The 18112-nt window shown below is 38.3% G+C and overlaps 1 protein-coding gene across 1 annotated transcript; it reads right to left on the bottom strand.

Annotated features, from left to right (window-relative positions):
• Nucleotides 1-2399: 2399 nt before the first annotated feature.
• LOC138403759 (uncharacterized) lies at nucleotides 2400-6236 on the bottom strand. The gene is made up of 4 exons (XM_069505542.1): nucleotides 6228-6236; nucleotides 5831-5951; nucleotides 4026-4389; nucleotides 2400-3192 (listed from the first exon to the last, which is right to left on the bottom strand). The coding sequence occupies exons 1-4, from the start codon at nucleotides 6234-6236 to the stop codon at nucleotides 3075-3077; spliced, it is 612 nt and encodes a 203-aa protein (XP_069361643.1). The 3' UTR covers nucleotides 2400-3074.
• Between the last annotated feature and the right edge of the window lie 11876 nt (nucleotides 6237-18112).

The raw sequence follows: 18112 nt of genomic DNA, 5'->3' as shown, positions 1-18112 counted from the left end.
AAGTCCAAAGATTACGAAATTCATCAGTTTTATTCATGGTATATACTTTTTATATCTCGTTGTGTGCGAAGAATGAACGAGTGTGCAAGTTCATAAAGTCGTCTACAGAAGATAACAGACCCTGGTTTAGACTATCTATGTTCTACATTTAAATAATTTATGTTCTTGAAACTGTATTGTCTGCCATACCATAATTATATAAATAGTAATAATTACTTAAGACTTGACTTGGATATAAGTCCCGCAAATTGCTAATGCGCGTGGACGCCATTTTAGTGACGTCAGCACTAGACTGAAGTTTCGAGCTGATGGTATATTTTTATTTCGGCTGACGTCAAAATGACGCCATTTCGATGTTAATGAGACATGGTTCCTTTACCGCCACCGCCAACCTTCTGAATAGAAGGCAGATTTCTTAACTATAGCTAACTATAAGTACCGCAAATTGCTAATGCGCGTGGCCGCCATTTTAATGATGGTATATTTTTATTTCGAGTGAATTCATTTAGATGTTAATGAGACATGGTTCCAGCGCAATAGCAATTTACGAGACATATCACGGCTCAGTGATAATATAGCAGATAAGTGCTATTAGCATTCCTATACGGCTATGAGTGTAGTGTTGTCACTTATAGGTTCCTACCTCGTGTGTAGGTTTTTAAAAATCCCGTGGGAACCCTTTGCTTTTCCGGGATAAAAAGTAGCCTATATCCTTCCCCGGGGTGTAAGCTAACTCTGTACTAAATTTCATCAAAATAAACTGTTGAGCCGTGAAAAGCTAACAGCTAACTTTTGCATTTATAATAATATCATAGTATATAGTATATGAATTTCAAGATTCCCTATTTTACCCTAAACCCCATCTGAGAGTATCTCAAGATCAAGATCCTTTGGAAAATCTTCCTGAAGTGCTTCCTACTCAGTCTCGGCCTAGTTGCAGTGTTCTTCAGCATGCAATGATTGTGGTGAGGTTGGTCACTGAAATCAAGTCTGCGGCGCAGTCTATTTTTGTAAAAAAGGCGTTCACAGCAAGAAAACCTATAAAATTATGTAATAACTCGGCCATAAAGACCATTTTCTTTAAACTCAAACTCAAATTATTTACTCAGAATATTATGTGAAATTTTACGCTTACTGATGGTCAAAATTTTAATTTATAAGATGATATAGTGGTGATAATTAATACGAATTCCCCTTAGACCCACTGATGGGAGAAGCCAGTGGAGTGGGTGCACGGGTAGCTCCTCGACGATAGTGATTATTCTTGCTATGTTTATACTGAGTGGGCGTTACACTACGTTTTCTAATTGAATTTCAAATGTTTTTGATACTTAATTAACCATTTCGAACTGAATTTGAAATGAATTTAAAAACATGTTTGCGATTGGTTGGTGCCTCAAAATGGTGAATGCCCACTGAGATTTTTCCTCTATCATTTGTATGGGAACGCTATACTAACTTCTTTCCGCGGATAGAGTATAGCAGACTGACAGATAGACAGACAGACATACACGCTTTCGCATTTATTATATTAGTATGAATTATTGTAGCATGCACCATTGTGCAAAGGGAATTCCCAAAAAAAATGCAGATATCAATGAACAGGATTAATACATTTTATTTCAATAACCAAATAAACATTTGCTTTGACACTTTTTCTAATATATTTAGTACAAACTAAACACCAAAGGCCTTAGTGTAACTTTCCAACTAAAATAACATAAACGTTCGTATAAATTTGTTATATAATGCGATCAATCTAAGAATAGGACTGACTATTCGCCAGATTATTGTGACCTCATATTATCAAAATCTATCAATACGATTTTCAATGGACGTTCTAATTAAATTAAATAATTTAGAAAAAGAAAACATTCTATATGCAAAGAATTTTTTGGAGGTCATTTACTTTTCTATTCTTATTAATAACTAGATTAGTACTAGAAGTGTTATTTCAAACTAACGCGTTCTATGAAGCCATCAAAATAAGTTGGTACTGGACTTCATTAAGTTACAGATCGCATTTTTTTTTATTGGAATGATCCGTCTAGACTCTAGTGTTTATATCTAGTGTGTTGTGTCTAGTGTGTTGGTAGGTATCTAATTCACATATTATATGGGCTGTCGATTTTTACTTTGATCGCATTGTATTTACCGTGGACGGACATCCAAAACTTGCATATTAAGAGAAATCTAAATAAACGTAGTTTCGTTCGTTAAACTCTCATTCGAATTCAAAGTAAATGAAATTTTGTAAATACGTTCTGGAAACTAATATCGATGTCTATGGTTAACCAGATATCCATTGAAATATTTAGTTTCAAAGTTACGCGAGATCAATGATTTAATATATACAAATCTTACCTCCGTAACTTTACAATTACAAAATTTCCCGAAAATCTCTCAAACCACAGTTTTCAAGTTTCATTAAGTTTGATTGGTTGATAGTCTTTGTTTTGTACAAGATATTTTTGCGCTTAGTGACAATCGTGATAGTATCCGATGTCAGCATAGTTGTTGCATTTCGCGAAAGCGAGTGGCTCATACTTATGTGTAAGTCGTATCGGTATAAGTAAGGTACCTACACTAAATATGTGCGTTTGCGAGCGCTTGCTCGCGACTGATTGCTCCGACGTGCACGCACACATTACGCAATGTCCGTGTATACGACGTAACCGCAAGTAAAGTTCACTCGCCTTCGTGAATTGCAAGAACTGTAACAAGTAAGGCTGAGGACTTTTGCTTTGCAGGTTGTAAATGAGAACCAAATTGCGTTTGTATAAAGAGCGTTAGGAAGTGCGCTAGGGAAAGTTCTCTTAACGTAACTCCCGTGTCACGTTTTTTATGTTGAAAACTTACACTAAGAGTGAGATCTATAGAGCACACTCTGCCTTTGCTTAGACTTAAGACAGAGTTAAAACATAATCTCAACAGATTTAAAACATCTCTTTAAAACAGATGTTAAACATCTCTCACATAAATCTGTCTCGTTTTAACTCAATCTTAAGTCTGAGCAAAGTCAAATTGCGCTCTATAGATCTCAGCCTCAAGGCCCAGATTGATTAGTAAGGTTCCTAACACTCCGCCATTGCTTGTGCAACATCATCTATGTTGTAGTAATTGGCGGCGTATGGATCGGGAAGGCAGAAATCATCTCTGAACTGACAAGGGGCTACTCCTGTTCTGCAGACTCTGTAAAAATGAAAGATATAAATTAACAATCGGTCCAGTGCAAGTCGGACCAGAAGAGAAACAAAAAAAGGGTTCCGTAGTAAACAAGGAACCCTTATAGTTTCGCCATGTCCATATCCGTCTGTCCGTCCGTCCGTCGGCCCTCGGCTAATCTCGGAGACTATTAGTGCTAGAAATCTGTAATTTGGCATGGATATAAATATTTCATTTTAAATATATGCTAACTACCTACATTATATGCACAATGTACCTAGAATAAGTAGACTAAGTAGTTACTAACGACAGAGGAATGTGCAGTGCTCAGACAACCCGCCAAGCGCTTAGGAGCACGAAGAAACCAATATTGTGTTCTTTTTTTGTGTGGAAATGAAATAAATTAAATTAATCACGCCGAAAAAGTAGTAAAATAAAATTTTGATAAATATTTTTTTTAGGGTAGCTCCCCTACATGTAAATTGGGGATGATTTTTTTTCTCGACTACCCCATAGTGTGGGGTATCGTTGAATAGGTCTTTTAAAAATACTGTGGGTCTGAGAACATCATTTTTTGATTTCTAGATCTTCTTCTAGAATTTTTATTAGAGTCAAGTGCCCCCCCCCCCCCTCCCCTCTATCAGCCAAGTTGAATCGCTTAATCGCTTGGAGGCACGGTAGGGTGGTAACTAGCCACCGAAGCCGAAGCCTCCCACCAGACCAGACCAGAAATTTAGAAATTATAAAATTCCAAATCCAGGAATCGAACCCAGGACCTCCTGCTAATAAGACCACAGCGCTTACCACTGCGCCAGGGAGGTCGTCAAACGTTGTATTTGTATAAAAAAATAAGAACTTACTCAGCGGTTTGTTCGCCATCAATTTCTTGGTCTTGTTTATATACAACGACAATACACTGTTTGGTTCCAGCTCCAGGAGTTAGAGTAGGAGGTCTGTATGGCAACTCACAACCTGACACTAAGTCCAAGTCGCTGTCTAGGTTGGTGCACGCTGCCAAAGTTTCGTATTCATAACCGTATCCAGGCATCTCTTCTTCAGCCATATCTTCTTCGGCCATCTCTTCATCAGTCATCTCTTCTTCTTCAGGTTCTTCTAATTCTTCTTCAGATTCCTCATCTACACAGTCCTCTTCAGGTTCTTCTGTTTCTTCTTCAGGTTCCTCTTCAGGAGTTTCTGTCCCGTTAAGACATTTTTCGTAGGCGCCTAGGAGTAAACAAGTGGAAATTAAATTAAACGAGTCGGACTAACGCACGAAAGGTTCAAGAAATAACACTTTTTAACTGTTTTTAATTTTCGTGGGCACCATTTTTAATTTTTTATTATTTGTTCATATAGCGGCAGTAAAAATACGCATTCTGTAAACATTCAAACTCTTTACGATAGCCGGCAGGAAATAGCGTACATAGACCTTTAGAAAGAGAGTTCGGCTTCGTAGAGCGTTGTCTCTGTTACTCATACCTTTGTGACGTTTTGTCGGTCTCAACAACAGAGACAACGCTCTACGAAACCGCTATCTCTTTCTAAAAGCATGGGTTGATTATGATGATGAAAAGCTTTCATCATCATGATCAACCCATCGCCGGCCCACTATTGAGTACGGGTCTCCTCTCAGAATGAGAAGGGCTTAGGCCATAGTCTAACACGCCCAATGCGGATTGGCAGACTTCACACACCTTTAAGATTATTATGGAGAACTCTCAGGCATGCAGCTTTCCACACGATGTTTTCATTCACCGTTACAGCAAATGATATTTAATTGCTGAAAACACATATTACTTCGAAATGATACTAACAACTGCCTATAATCCATACTAATATTATAAATGAGAAGGTGTGTCTGTTTGCTAGCCTTTCACGGCCCAATTGATCAACCGATTTTGACGAAATTTGGAAACCAAAGAGTTCCCACGGGATTTTAAAAACCCTAAATCCACGCGGACGAAGTCGCGGGTATCATCTAGTGAATAATAAAAGAAGGCTGATATCCTACCGCTCTTCTTCACCTCTAAGACTAAGGGCACACGATGCTTTGCGGCGCCGCACCGCAAAGATTTCACCGTATCAGGCAGCGGGCAGACGAGCGGTGCGGTGCCGCAACGTTGTTATATGTGGCAGCGGCGCCGTTTAGCAGCGTTGGACAGTCTGTTAATAACAACTGAGCGGTGCCGCTCAGTACCCGTACAACAAGATTTTACGTCTCACCAAACGAAACCAAATTCGAGAGTCGAAATACTTCCGCGTTACAGTAAAATGGACCTAAACAGCCTTGAATTGAAGTCAAATATTCAATGCCACTGATTTTAATTTCGCAATGTTTCCGCTTGGAGCGCTGGCTGTAGAAGTGTAGACAAACTTGAGCTTTAAAACAAGGCATTTAAGATCCAGTTTACTGTAACGCGGAAGTATTTCGACTATCGAATTTGGTTTGGTTTGGTGAGACGTAAAATCTTGTACTACGGGTACATACATCGCAACGCATTCACCCCTCCCCGCCTCGTCTCGGTCGTTGCAAGTCCGGCGCCGGAGCGCATCGTGTGACATGCCACAGATATTTATATGTAAAACGACGCAGCGCATCGTGTGCCCCCACTCTAAGCTTTCATCCTAATCCCCGCAGATGAAGAATAAATTCATGAATACTCACAAACTATAATTACAGCATACAAGCAGTCGCCGTCATTACTCAATGTAATCACTGGTGGTTCGGTTAAGTCAGAAGCGGGAACTACTGTCCCTAAATTAACTTCAGTTTCTCCCTGCATTACCTGTGAAAGTCGTTTTAGTCACATCAATAATTGGGTATTTGACTACATCAAAAATAAATTCTTTCTCAGTGATTATTAAATAGAGGGGTCTTCCAAAATACGTAAAATCCACGTCCTTTGTTGGTTTTAAGAGACCATTTTAAATTATCGATTAAACTAAAAAAAGCACGTCAATTGATTGTGACGTCACACACCGGTATTTCATAGAATCTCGCATATTAAGCGCGCGTTTTGACGTTTGATAAAAAGTTACTGATTTGACTAGCTGTCAAATACCGTATTCATCTTTCAATAAAGGCAAGACGAGAAAACCGGTCAAGTGCGAGTCAGGCTGGCGCACCGAGGATTCCGTACTACAGTCCTATTTTTTCAACATTTTGCACGATAATTCAGAAACCATGATGCATAAAAATTAAATAAAAATCTGTTTTAGAATGCACAAGTAAGGAAGGTAATATGATACCCCACTTGATATAGTTATCTTACTTCGACAATTGAAAATACTAACTATTAGTTCATGATTACAATTTAATTTTTTTTTTGTGTGATGTAACCCTATATTCACGGTTTTCAGATTTTTTCTTTACCTGCCAAATTCCATGATTCTAAGTCAACGGGAAGTATACCCTGTAGGTTTCTTGACAGACCGACAGACAGACAACAAAGTGATCCTTTAAGGGTTCCGTTTTTCCTTTTGATGTACGGAACCATAAAAACTGTTAAGTGCGAGTCCAACTCGCACACAAAGGGTTCCGTACCATCATACAAGATATTGTAATACTTTTATGTGCACCATTGCAAGTTTACTAAACTAATTTCAGTTCACGGCAGAAAATAATGTACATCGGCCTTTAGAATGGCATTTCGGTTTTGTAGAGCGTTGTCTCTGTCACTCATACCTATATGACGTTTTGTCGGTCTCAACGACAGAGACAATGCTCTACAAATCCGCTATCTCCTTCTAAAGGTCGATGTACATTCTTTTCTGCCGCGTACTGTAGGTATGTTCATGAACACATTTTTATTTTTTTATTTTAGCATAATAATTATTTCTTATTTTGGACCTAAATCTTCTTCTATAATATAAAAATGAACCACTAAATGTGTTGCTCATCGCAAATCTCGAGAACAGCTGAACCGATTTTGCTAATTCTTTTTTTATAATATTCCTTGAAGTACGGGGATGGTTCTTACGGAGAGAAAAATTTAAAAAAAATGCTGGAAAAGAATCGACTGTTAGGCGTTACGAAGTTCGCCGGGGCAGCTAGTATATACTATTATGTTCATGAGCACATTTTTAGGGTTCCGTACCTCAAAAGGAAAAACGGAAGAAACCTACAAGAAACCTACAGGGTACTTCCCGTTGACCTAGAATCATGAAATTTGGCAGGTAGGTAATCTTATAGCTGACATTTGGGGAAAAATCTGAATACCACACATTTGGGGAAAAATCTAAATGTTAGATCACACAAACAAAATTAAATTGTGGTTATGAACTAATAATTAGTATTTTCGAAGTGAGATAATTATATCAAGTGTGGTATCATATGAAAGGTCTTCATCTTTACATTGTAAAACAGATTTTTATTTATTTTTATGCATCATAGTTTTCGAATTATCGTGCAAAATGTTGAAAAAATACGACTGTAGTACGGAACCCTCATTGCGCGAGCCTGACTCGCACTTGGCCGGTTTTTATTTTATTTTAGAGTATAAAGTGACTTAGCACTTACTTCAACAAGTCGGTTCGGTGGTGCGCAAAGGAAAGTGTCTGGGAATGTATCTGCCAGTTGAGCTGTAACGTTAACTCTCCTACGCCTTGGAACTCTTCCTAGCTCTACATCCGACACCAGCAGAGCTGCAGCTATTGCGACACAAGCGAATATCCACTTCATGATGGAGTTAGTAAGACTGGTCTAAGAATAACTGAAAAATATACGAGGATGTCATTGAAAATGAAAATGAAAATAAAAATATTTTTTATTCAACTAATCTTTCACAGAAGCTGTGGTAGCCTAGTGGTTAGGACGTGCGCCTTCCAATCGGAGGTCGGGGGTTCGATCCCGGGCACGCACCTCTAACTTTTCGGAGTTATGTGCGTTTTAAGTAATTAAATATCACTTGCTTTAACGGTGAAGGAAAACATCGTGAGGAATCCTGCATGCCTCCATAATGTTCTCATAGGTGTGTGAAGTCTACCAATCCGCACATGGCCAGCGTGGTAGACTATGGCGAAAACCCTTCTCACTCTGATAGGGGACCCGTGCTCTGTAGTGAGCCGGTGATGGGTTGATCATGATGATTATGATAGAGGCTCCCTCTGTTACTCTCCGTAATTCTTTACGTTATTTATTCAGATACTAGTTAGCCCTTGACTGCAATCTCACCTGGTGGTAAGTGACGATGTAGTCTAAGATGGAAGCGGGCTAACCTGGAAGGGGTATGGCAGTTTTTAACTAACCCATGCCCCTTTGGTTTCTACACGGCATCGTACCGGAACGCTTAATCGCTTGGTTGCACGGCTTTGCCGGTAGGGTGGTAACGTCATGACAGAGAGAAAAATTTCACTCGGCGTTAACCATTTTGAGAAACCAACCAATCACGAACGAAACCATGTCTTCGAATGAATTTCGAATGTTTTTTGAAAACATTTTCGAATTGAATTTCGAATGTTTTTTTTTTGAAAACATGTTCGTGATTAGTTGGTAACTAATCACGAACATGATGGTTAACTCTCACTGAATTTTTTCTCTCTGTCATTTCTATGGGACTAGCTTATGCTCGCGACTTCGTCCGCGTGGACTACAAATTTTCAAATTCCTATTTCACCCCCTTAGGAGTTGAATTTTCAAAAGTCCTTTCTTAGCGGATGCCTACATCATAATAGCTATCTGCATGCCAAATTTCAGCCCGATCCGTCCAGTAGTTTGAGCTGTGCGTTGATAGATCAGTCAGTCAGTCAGTCAGTCACCTTTTCCTTTTATATAATAATATATAGATTACGTAATAAAAAGAGAGCGCTATACTAACTTCTTTCCGTTGGTAGAGAATAGTAGTTGTAAGATTTTACATTTCACCCATGTTTATAGAACTCAAGCATCGAAATACAATAGCATGAGAGTAAAATTAACCCAAAACTCCTTGATTGAAAGTCGAAAATTCAGTACCACTGATTTTAACTTCAATGTTTCTGTTCTGTACTCTATACACAGGTATATAATATACGAGTAGTATTAATAATAATATTATAATAATAATAAATATATTTTTTTTCAAGTAAACTTTCACAAGTGCTTTCGAATCGTCGGATGCATCTACCACTGGTTCGGAATGCCAAGGAATTATAAAAGTAACATGAAGTATAATAATAAATTATATAGTGTATAAACTTAATTAATAATATTTGTTGGTCCTACAGTCTACACTTACCAGAAGTTCTTCTTTGTTGATGAAACTCGATTGAATTCACACATTATATACCAATTGCAATCGCAAAATTTAACTTAAATTTATTGCAAACGACTGTCATGAAATTGAGCTCATGTAAATTTTTATATCAGCCATAGTTTTGCACTAGGCGTAAATTGTGATAAGGACTAGCTTTTAATAAAAATATAATTACACTAGTTTTTTCCCAAGAATTTGTCTGCCATATATACGGACTCTGGGGTAATGTAGCTCGCCATCAGTGAAAGAATTTTCACAATAATTGGATCATTAGTTATTGAGATTACATATTGTAACGTTTTGCGTTTATTGTAATAAAACGAATCAAAAAAATTGAACATAAAAATTACAGATCGAAAATATCATCTAAACCACCGCAACGAGGAAGGGTGCCCAGAACGCTGGCAGCGTTACCTCGTTGAATGGCCAGACTAATATGCTGACCGAGGTAGCTGCCAGCCCTCTGGTGACCGGTTCCCCGAGAATTCCGCGAGACGGGATGAAAGGTCCTTAAAAAGGATCTAGCATCCTCGCCCCACTAACCCATGGTCTCCACCCGAAAAGGCACACATATGAAACTATTTTTGCGTTTTGAATAGAGCTGCAAGATTCAGAAGAACAGCCGACAGGCTTTCCTCAGCTCAGCTCATCTGCTTTCCAAAGCATGGAAAGCCTTGACTGACTTGATAACAGCTAAAAGTTGATCTATATAAGTCTTGCAAATCTCTAATTTGCAAGAATTGTGTGGCTGCCATTTTAGTGACGTCAGCACTAGACTGAAGTTTCGAGCTGATGGTATATTTTTATTTCGGCTCACGTCAAAATGACGTCATTTCGATGGTAATGAGACATGGTTCCGGCGCAATAGTAATTTGCGGGACTTATATAGTGTTTTATTTAATTTGAATTTTGTGGATTAGTATTATATGTATATTGGAGGGTCGATATTGAAAGAGTTCTTACTGTCTATAGACTCCGTGAAAAGAAACGTATGAGTTTTACTCTACGGAAGGTAGCCATCTTTATTTTAGTTGTCAGAGTTGGACTTTGACACGCACGAATTTTGTTGTCGTTCACAATTTTCTCTCGCGTTAAATTAATTAAGTATCAGATTATAGCTTAGCTAATTATTATTCTTTTAGATAGGTAGGTAGTTTCTTAATCGTGATATTTAATTCGGTGATTGTGATATAGTTAGAACAGTAATTGTTCGATGCTAATGTACATTGTGTTAAATCGTAACATCTAGTGCCATCCGGTGACTTTGTCTGCAAAGCACTATTAATAATGTTCGCGTAGTTGTTTGACGAATATGGAATACTATAATTATTGGTGAATATTAGAGTAATTCGTGAGTTAACGTTTGGCTCAGTGGATAGATTATTATAAGGACATCCGTTAAGGTTATTTCTGCAGACGCTAGTGATTTAGAGTGTAATTGGAGATATACCGGCAGTTGAGATAATGATTAGTTTGAAGTGATAGTTTAGTGTGATAGTAACTTGAAGTTAACTTTGATAGTAGGTACCCGCTTTAGAATCGTATAACCCGGTTGGTAAAGAATCATTGATGACTCTCGTGTAATGTTGAAATGGATTAGACAATGAGTTGCCCATGAGATCGAATAGCTTACATTCTACCTGGTTTCTGTTGTGATCGCTTATTTGGGTGGATATAGTAGTCGTGGCGCATGTGGCGCACGATGCTATGGTGTTCTGTATGCAGATGTGCACAGAGTGGAGAAGGTAGAGCTATTGCGATATTCTGAATTAGTAATGAGAAGTCAATTATAATATCTGGTTTAGATCGTAAGAGAGTCGATGCAATGATCCTTTTAAGAGCGTTCATGAAGTTGTGATTGATTACCTTGAGATGATTAGATAACGGAGTAGGTCGTGACTTGATTGAGAGGTTGCAATAGCAATTGCGCCCTAATCACACGATGTAGTGTTTAGCTTAGGTTAGCTAGTTTAGAGTGAGGTGAGGGGTCGCTGTGAGGGGTGGTTGGAGGCGACCATAGGTAGGGTTAGGTTAGGGTGATCTGGTTGTGTTACGTTGATGGTTTCCATGTGCGATACGTTACTGAGAACTATTTGTAAAGAACATGGATTAAAGTACCTACCTATTAATTACTACCTTCTGATGTCGGCTAAAGATGAATAATAATTATCAGCCATCCTCCTGTTCTCCGACATCAGAAGTGGGATACACGATTTATGCCCACATTTTCGAAAATCATTGCAACACTAGCTTTGTTTAAAAAAAAAAAAAAAAGTTAAAAGATTTTTTTTTTTTTTTTATTTTATTTGTGCAAGACATGTTTTCAATTTTAATACCCACACGTGGTCTTCCTTGAAAAGCTTGATTTACTTTTGTGTGTTTTGAATAAAAAGAGAAAGAAAGAAGGATTATTTTGTGTAGAGATGCGCTAAGGAGTGGTGAAAGTGGCCGTGATTTAATGGAGTTAAACTCAAAACTCGAATCATTTATTCAAAATAGTTAAGTTTAGTTAATTTACAATTTTGACTCTCAGTTGTTGGAGTTATGTGGTATGGTGGTGATGGTGGATTGCGTAAGCTTGGAGCTAAGGCTACGAGGGTTCCAAACTACTTGGTTTCCTTACTAAATGGTTATAGCATTGGGAGTGTGATGTCCCAGCACGGTTGTCATCTAATTTAATAGCTAGTGGTCTGATGTTTTCAGCTGCTGAGATTGACTATCTAGCACTCTCAGATCATGATGCTACTTGAGCATTGGCAGTAAGGGTTGAAAAAATAGTGCGATATAGGTCTGCATGGTCTTAATAAGGGAGGGACTACAACGGGGATAATACGAAATAATTTTATTCATGAAATTTATCTTGTCCCTTACATTTTCGAATATTCGGAAAGCGTCGGCGAGGCATTTGATTCCTTTCATGATGTTGTATAACTTTTCTATGTGCTGTGTTTACCCTTTAAGAAGGTGAAAATGGATAATTGTAATAATAAAACGGTATGGTTGACTGAAGGGATTTTTGGTATAATAGAGTCACCGAGTGACACTGAAGCTGGGCTAAGATGAGATGAGGACTGGCTCTGTAGAGGAGAGCGCTATTCGCCTATGCAGTGTATTTGCAGACATAGTGAATCAGTCGTTTGAATAAGGGGTTTTAGGGGTTGCTAGGCAACTTAAAAATTTCTATAGTTACCATTCCTGTAGCCCGTGTTCAAAAAAAAGGCGATTGATGTGGCACCGTACTATAACATTGGTGCTAATATTAGCGGGAATGATTGGAAAGGTAATGGTGAAACGTCTCAAAAAAAAATTCGATGCCAATGGTGTGCTCGTGGATGAACGATTTGGTTTTTGCAATGACAGCTCCACTGTTGAGGATTGTTTCTGTTTAAGTGGAATAGATAATGATAGCCTGAATGACAGGGTACCTATTGCTATTATTTTTCAGGATGTGACTAAGGCTTTTGACTTTGTGAATGATAAAATATTATTGGATAAATTAGATGGATATGGTGTTGAAAGAAGAGCTTATGAATGGATAGAGTCGTATTTGAATGGACCGAAAATGTGCGCTGGGATTGCTAGAATGAAAAATAATACCAAAGGGTGTACGGATCTCCACTGGAATGTGATAAGCGGGGGGTACCTCAGACTGTATGGTATGTGTGGTGTATTAGAATCCTTCCGTTTGAACTGACTTCAAAACGGAGGAGGTTTTTAAATTCGCCGGAATATTTGTTTTTTTTTTTGTAACTTGTATTGGTGACATTACGATAGCGACCACTGTTCGTTGTGTATTGTTTGCAGATGATAGAATAATGTTGAAGGAATGTAGGAATGGGAATTGAACGGCGCTTTGGAGGATAATTAATTGAATTAGTAATAATGACTTGGAAGTGCGCTTAAATAAAACTAAAATGATGCAGTTCATGATCATGCGACGATGGAGAGGGTTGATGAGTTAAAGTTTTTGGGAATAATTTGCGACAGGAACTCTAATTTGAGGGTGCACATTAGGTGTGTGTGCTGAATTGGACGAATTTGTGTATGCGTGGGGACGTCTGGTGCAGATGATATAATTGAATGCGGCTTTGGGTGCATCCCACGGATGTGTATCATCCGTGTTGTCGTATGGATTGACATTGTAGGGTAATTACGTTGATGCTAAAAGGGCATTTCGACTTCAAAGGAAGTGCATAAGGACTGTCTGTGTTATGGGTCTGTTCGATTGCTGTATGCCGTTATAAAAAAAAATGGGGGTCCTTCCATTGCGATGCATAGAGGATATGGGCGTATTTATTAGGAGATGTCAAAAATATTTCCAACGAGATTATGAGGTAAGGATGAGTGGGTCGGTTGGATGCACGAACGAGCTATGCATTTCAGAATGTCACAGTGGTACATGCATGAAAAGCGTTTGCGCTATGGCTGTAAAAAAAAAAATTAACAATAAGCTGCCGATTGACCTCAAAAGGATGAGTTTGGATGTGTATAAGGAAGAGCTTAGTGAATTGCTTTTGGAAAAGTGCTATTGCGACGTTAAAGAATATTTGATTTATAAAAATGGGTTGTCTAAACGGCGAGGTGGCCATTTAGATGATAAACGGCGAGGTGGCTGTTTTGAAAAAAAAAGGGGGTTATCTAAAAGGCGAGGTGGCCATTTAGATAATAAACGGCGAGGTGGCTGTTTTGAAAAAAAAAGGGAGTTGTCTAAAAGGCGAGGTGGCCATTTAGATAATAAACGGCGAGGTGGCTGTTTTGAAAAAAAGGGAGTTGTCTAAAAGGCGAGGTGGCCATTTAGATGATAAACGGCGAGGTGGCTGTTCCGATGATGGATGGACGGCGGCGTGGCCGTTTCAGCTGAGGGGAGTTAGCTTGGTGTATAGTGTGGTGGGTGTTTGGAACAGGTGATAGGATCAGTAGCGGGGTACTGCTGGAGTTCGGGTTTTATGAGACATAATTATGAGCGGTGAGTCTATTATGGCAAATGGTGCAGTGTGTTTTAGAAGTTGCTACTATGGATAAAGTTGGGCTATGCTTTGGTTGTGTCATGCTTGTTTTATTTGTAATGGTTGTGATATGCATGCTTTAGAATATGTGGTTTGTGTGCTTGTGCTGATTGTCAGGATGAACGAGCGGATGTTCTGACGTTTATAAAATGTTTGTGCTTGATACATACTAGCGCCCGAGGACGGTCGCATGTCAGAATGGCCGTATTGGAGGGTCGATATTGAAAGAGTTCTTACTGTCTATAGACTCCGTGAAAAGAAACGTATGAGTTTTACTCTACGGAAGGTAGCCATCTTTATTTTAGTTGTCAGAGTTGGACTTTGACACGCACGAATTTTGTTGTCGTTCACAATTTTCTCTCGCGTTAAATTAATTAAGTATCAGATTATAGCTTAGCTAATTATTATTCTTTTAGATAGGTAGGTAGTTTCTTAATCGTGATATTTAATTCGGTGATTGTGATATAGTTAGAACAGTAATTGTTCGATGCTAATGTACATTGTGTTAAATCGTAACATCTAGTGCCATCCGGTGACTTTGTCTGCAAAGCACTATTAATAATGTTCGCGTAGTTGTTTGACGAATATGGAATACTATAATTATTGGTGAATATTAGAGTAATTCGTGAGTTAACGTTTGGCTCAGTGGATAGATTATTATAAGGACATCCGTTAAGGTTATTTCTGCAGACGCTAGTGATTTAGAGTGTAATTGGAGATATACCGGCAGTTGAGATAATGATTAGTTTGAAGTGATAGTTTAGTGTGATAGTAACTTGAAGTTAACTTTGATAGTAGGTACCCGCTTTAGAATCGTATAACCCGGTTGGTAAAGAATCATTGATGACTCTCGTGTAATGTTGAAATGGATTAGACAATGAGTTGCCCATGAGATCGAATAGCTTACATTCTACCTGGTTTCTGTTGTGATCGCTTATTTGGGTGGATATAGTAGTCGTGGCGCATGTGGCGCACGATGCTATGGTGTTCTGTATGCAGATGTGCACAGAGTGGAGAAGGTAGAGCTATTGCGATATTCTGAATTAGTAATGAGAAGTCAATTATAATATCTGGTTTAGATCGTAAGAGAGTCGATGCAATGATCCTTTTAAGAGCGTTCATGAAGTTGTGATTGATTACCTTGAGATGATTAGATAACGGAGTAGGTCGTGACTTGATTGAGAGGTTGCAATAGCAATTGCGCCCTAATCACACGATGTAGTGTTTAGCTTAGGTTAGCTAGTTTAGAGTGAGGTGAGGGGTCGCTGTGAGGGGTGGTTGGAGGCGACCATAGGTAGGGTTAGGTTAGGGTGATCTGGTTGTGTTACGTTGATGGTTTCCATGTGCGATACGTTACTGAGAACTATTTGTAAAGAACATGGATTAAAGTACCTACCTATTAATTACTACCTTCTGATGTCGGCTAAAGATGAATAATAATTATCAGCCATCCTCCTGTTCTCCGACATGTATATGTAGATGTCGATCACAGAAGCCAACCTCAGAAGAGCTTAGCCATAAGTCAACATGCGACAACCCGGCATGCTTAATGGGAATATTAGTTTTGCGGCCTCAAGCAGCATGCGGTATCATGCTATGAAGTTGGAATATTACGGTACGCCGTACGTCAGACTGCCAACGATTCTGGCTACATTTTAAATTATTGGCATGCTACAATGTTGCATTAAGTATGTTGCTCTGGCGTAAATGAAGCTTAACGCCTAATGACATTATGAAATTATGATTCACTAGCTGATGCCTGCGTCTTTGTATGGATGGACTTAGGTTTCTTAGACCTAAATCCACGCGTACGAAGTCGCGGGCAATACTTAAGCATGAACAAGCTAAAAATGCATGCCCAGGATAGAAACTCCGACCTCCCGAATAAAAGGCCAAAATTTTAACCACTGGGCCATCAACGACAATCGATTTCTATTACCTAGTTCTAATTAATTTGCAATGCCTGCCTCATGTAGATAACATTTATATTCGAAGAAGTTAAAGAACCCATTGATTGAAGATGAATGCTAATGTGTTTAGACTATCTATGTCCTATGTTTTTTATGTTCTTCAAACTTGATTGTCTGCTATATCATAATAATATAAATAGTAATAATTACTGCCTGACTTGGCTAGTATGGTTTAGCAGTTGTGTGTGGGGTTGTCCGTTCTTCGGTTCCCTCATAATAATTGCTAACTACTCCTTTATGGAGAAACAAAATTATGGAGAACGCTCAGGCATGCAGATTGCAGGTTTCTCACGATGTTTTCCTTTACATATCTGTTTAGGCTATCAAAAGTCAAAAGTCAAATGATTTATTCAAAATAGGTAATAAATTACTCTTATCTCTCTCTCTCTATCACGGCTCAGTGATATAGCAGGTAAGTGCCATTAGCATTCCTATACAATTATTGATGTACAATACAACCACTTTTATAAGTTTCGCCGATGTACTTGCGCAGAAATATTATTTTTGAATGGCGCGAAAATATCTCAGCTAATCATAGCGCGCCGCCGCCTGTTGGTTGTTGCTTACGCCCTCAGACTAAGAATCAAGGAGACTTGTCAGACGCGTAGGTATACCCGAAAGGGACAAAACAACAAAATAAATAATACTTACGTATGAAAGGTTATGTTTCATGATTTGTGTTCGCTACAAATTTTACAGCCGATCACTTAGAAATGCGCCATAAATAGAGATACATAATTTCGTTTGTGATTGGTTGGTGCGCCCAACGAGATTTTTCCTTTATCATTTGTATGGCATTACGTAATGAGAGAGCGCTGTATTAACTTCTTTCCCCGGAAAGAGTATAGCAGACAAACAGACAGACATACCTACACACTTTCGCGTAATTATTATATTAGTATGGATTATTGTAGCATGCAGCACTGTGCAAAAGGAATGTCCAAAAAAGCAGATAAATGAACAGGATTAATATATTTTATTACAATAACCAAAAAAGCTTTCTTTTACAATCTTATCTATATAATATTTTTAGTACATACTAAACAACAAAGGCCTTATAGTATAACTTTCCAAGTTAAGTAACATGACGTGCGATGGGATTTATTATGATGGGATGGGATGATATTATATCTGTTATAATGCGATCAATCTAAGAATAGGAATGACTTTTCGCCATTATTGTGACCTAATATTACCAAAATCTATTAATACGAGTATGATTTCCAACGGACGTTCTAATTTAGTTAAATAATGTAAAAAAAGTTATGTACCTGTTTAACAGATTTCCGTTAAAATATTTAGTTTCATAGTTACACAAGCTCAATGGTTCAATACAAATTTATCTTATAACTCCTGCAAATTGCTATTGCGCTGGAACCATGTCTCATTAACATCGAAATGACGTCATTTGACGTATAATTTAGTAAAAATATACCATCAGCTCGAAACTTCAGTCTAGTGCTGTCGTGACTGAAATTGCGGCCACGCGCATTAGCAATTTGCGAAACTTATACCAATGTAACTTTACAATTACATAATTTGAAGAAAATCTGTCAAACTACAGTTTTCAAGTTCCATTGGGTTTGATTGGCTAACGGTGGTTACGCACTTATCCGATCCGAGTCCGTGAAAATACGTTCCTTTTTATTTTTAACAGACTTCCAAAAAGGAGGTGGTTCGGCCCTTTTTTTTTATGTATGTACACCGATTTTTTTGTAGACGTAGAGATATTATGTCG

The sequence above is a fragment of the Maniola hyperantus genome, chromosome 20 (genome assembly GCF_902806685.2).
Source record: "Maniola hyperantus chromosome 20, iAphHyp1.2, whole genome shotgun sequence".
Lineage (NCBI taxonomy): Eukaryota > Metazoa > Arthropoda > Insecta > Lepidoptera > Nymphalidae > Maniola > Maniola hyperantus.
Note: the sequence above shows the minus strand (reverse complement) of the source record. Positions and strands in the feature narration are given on the sequence as shown.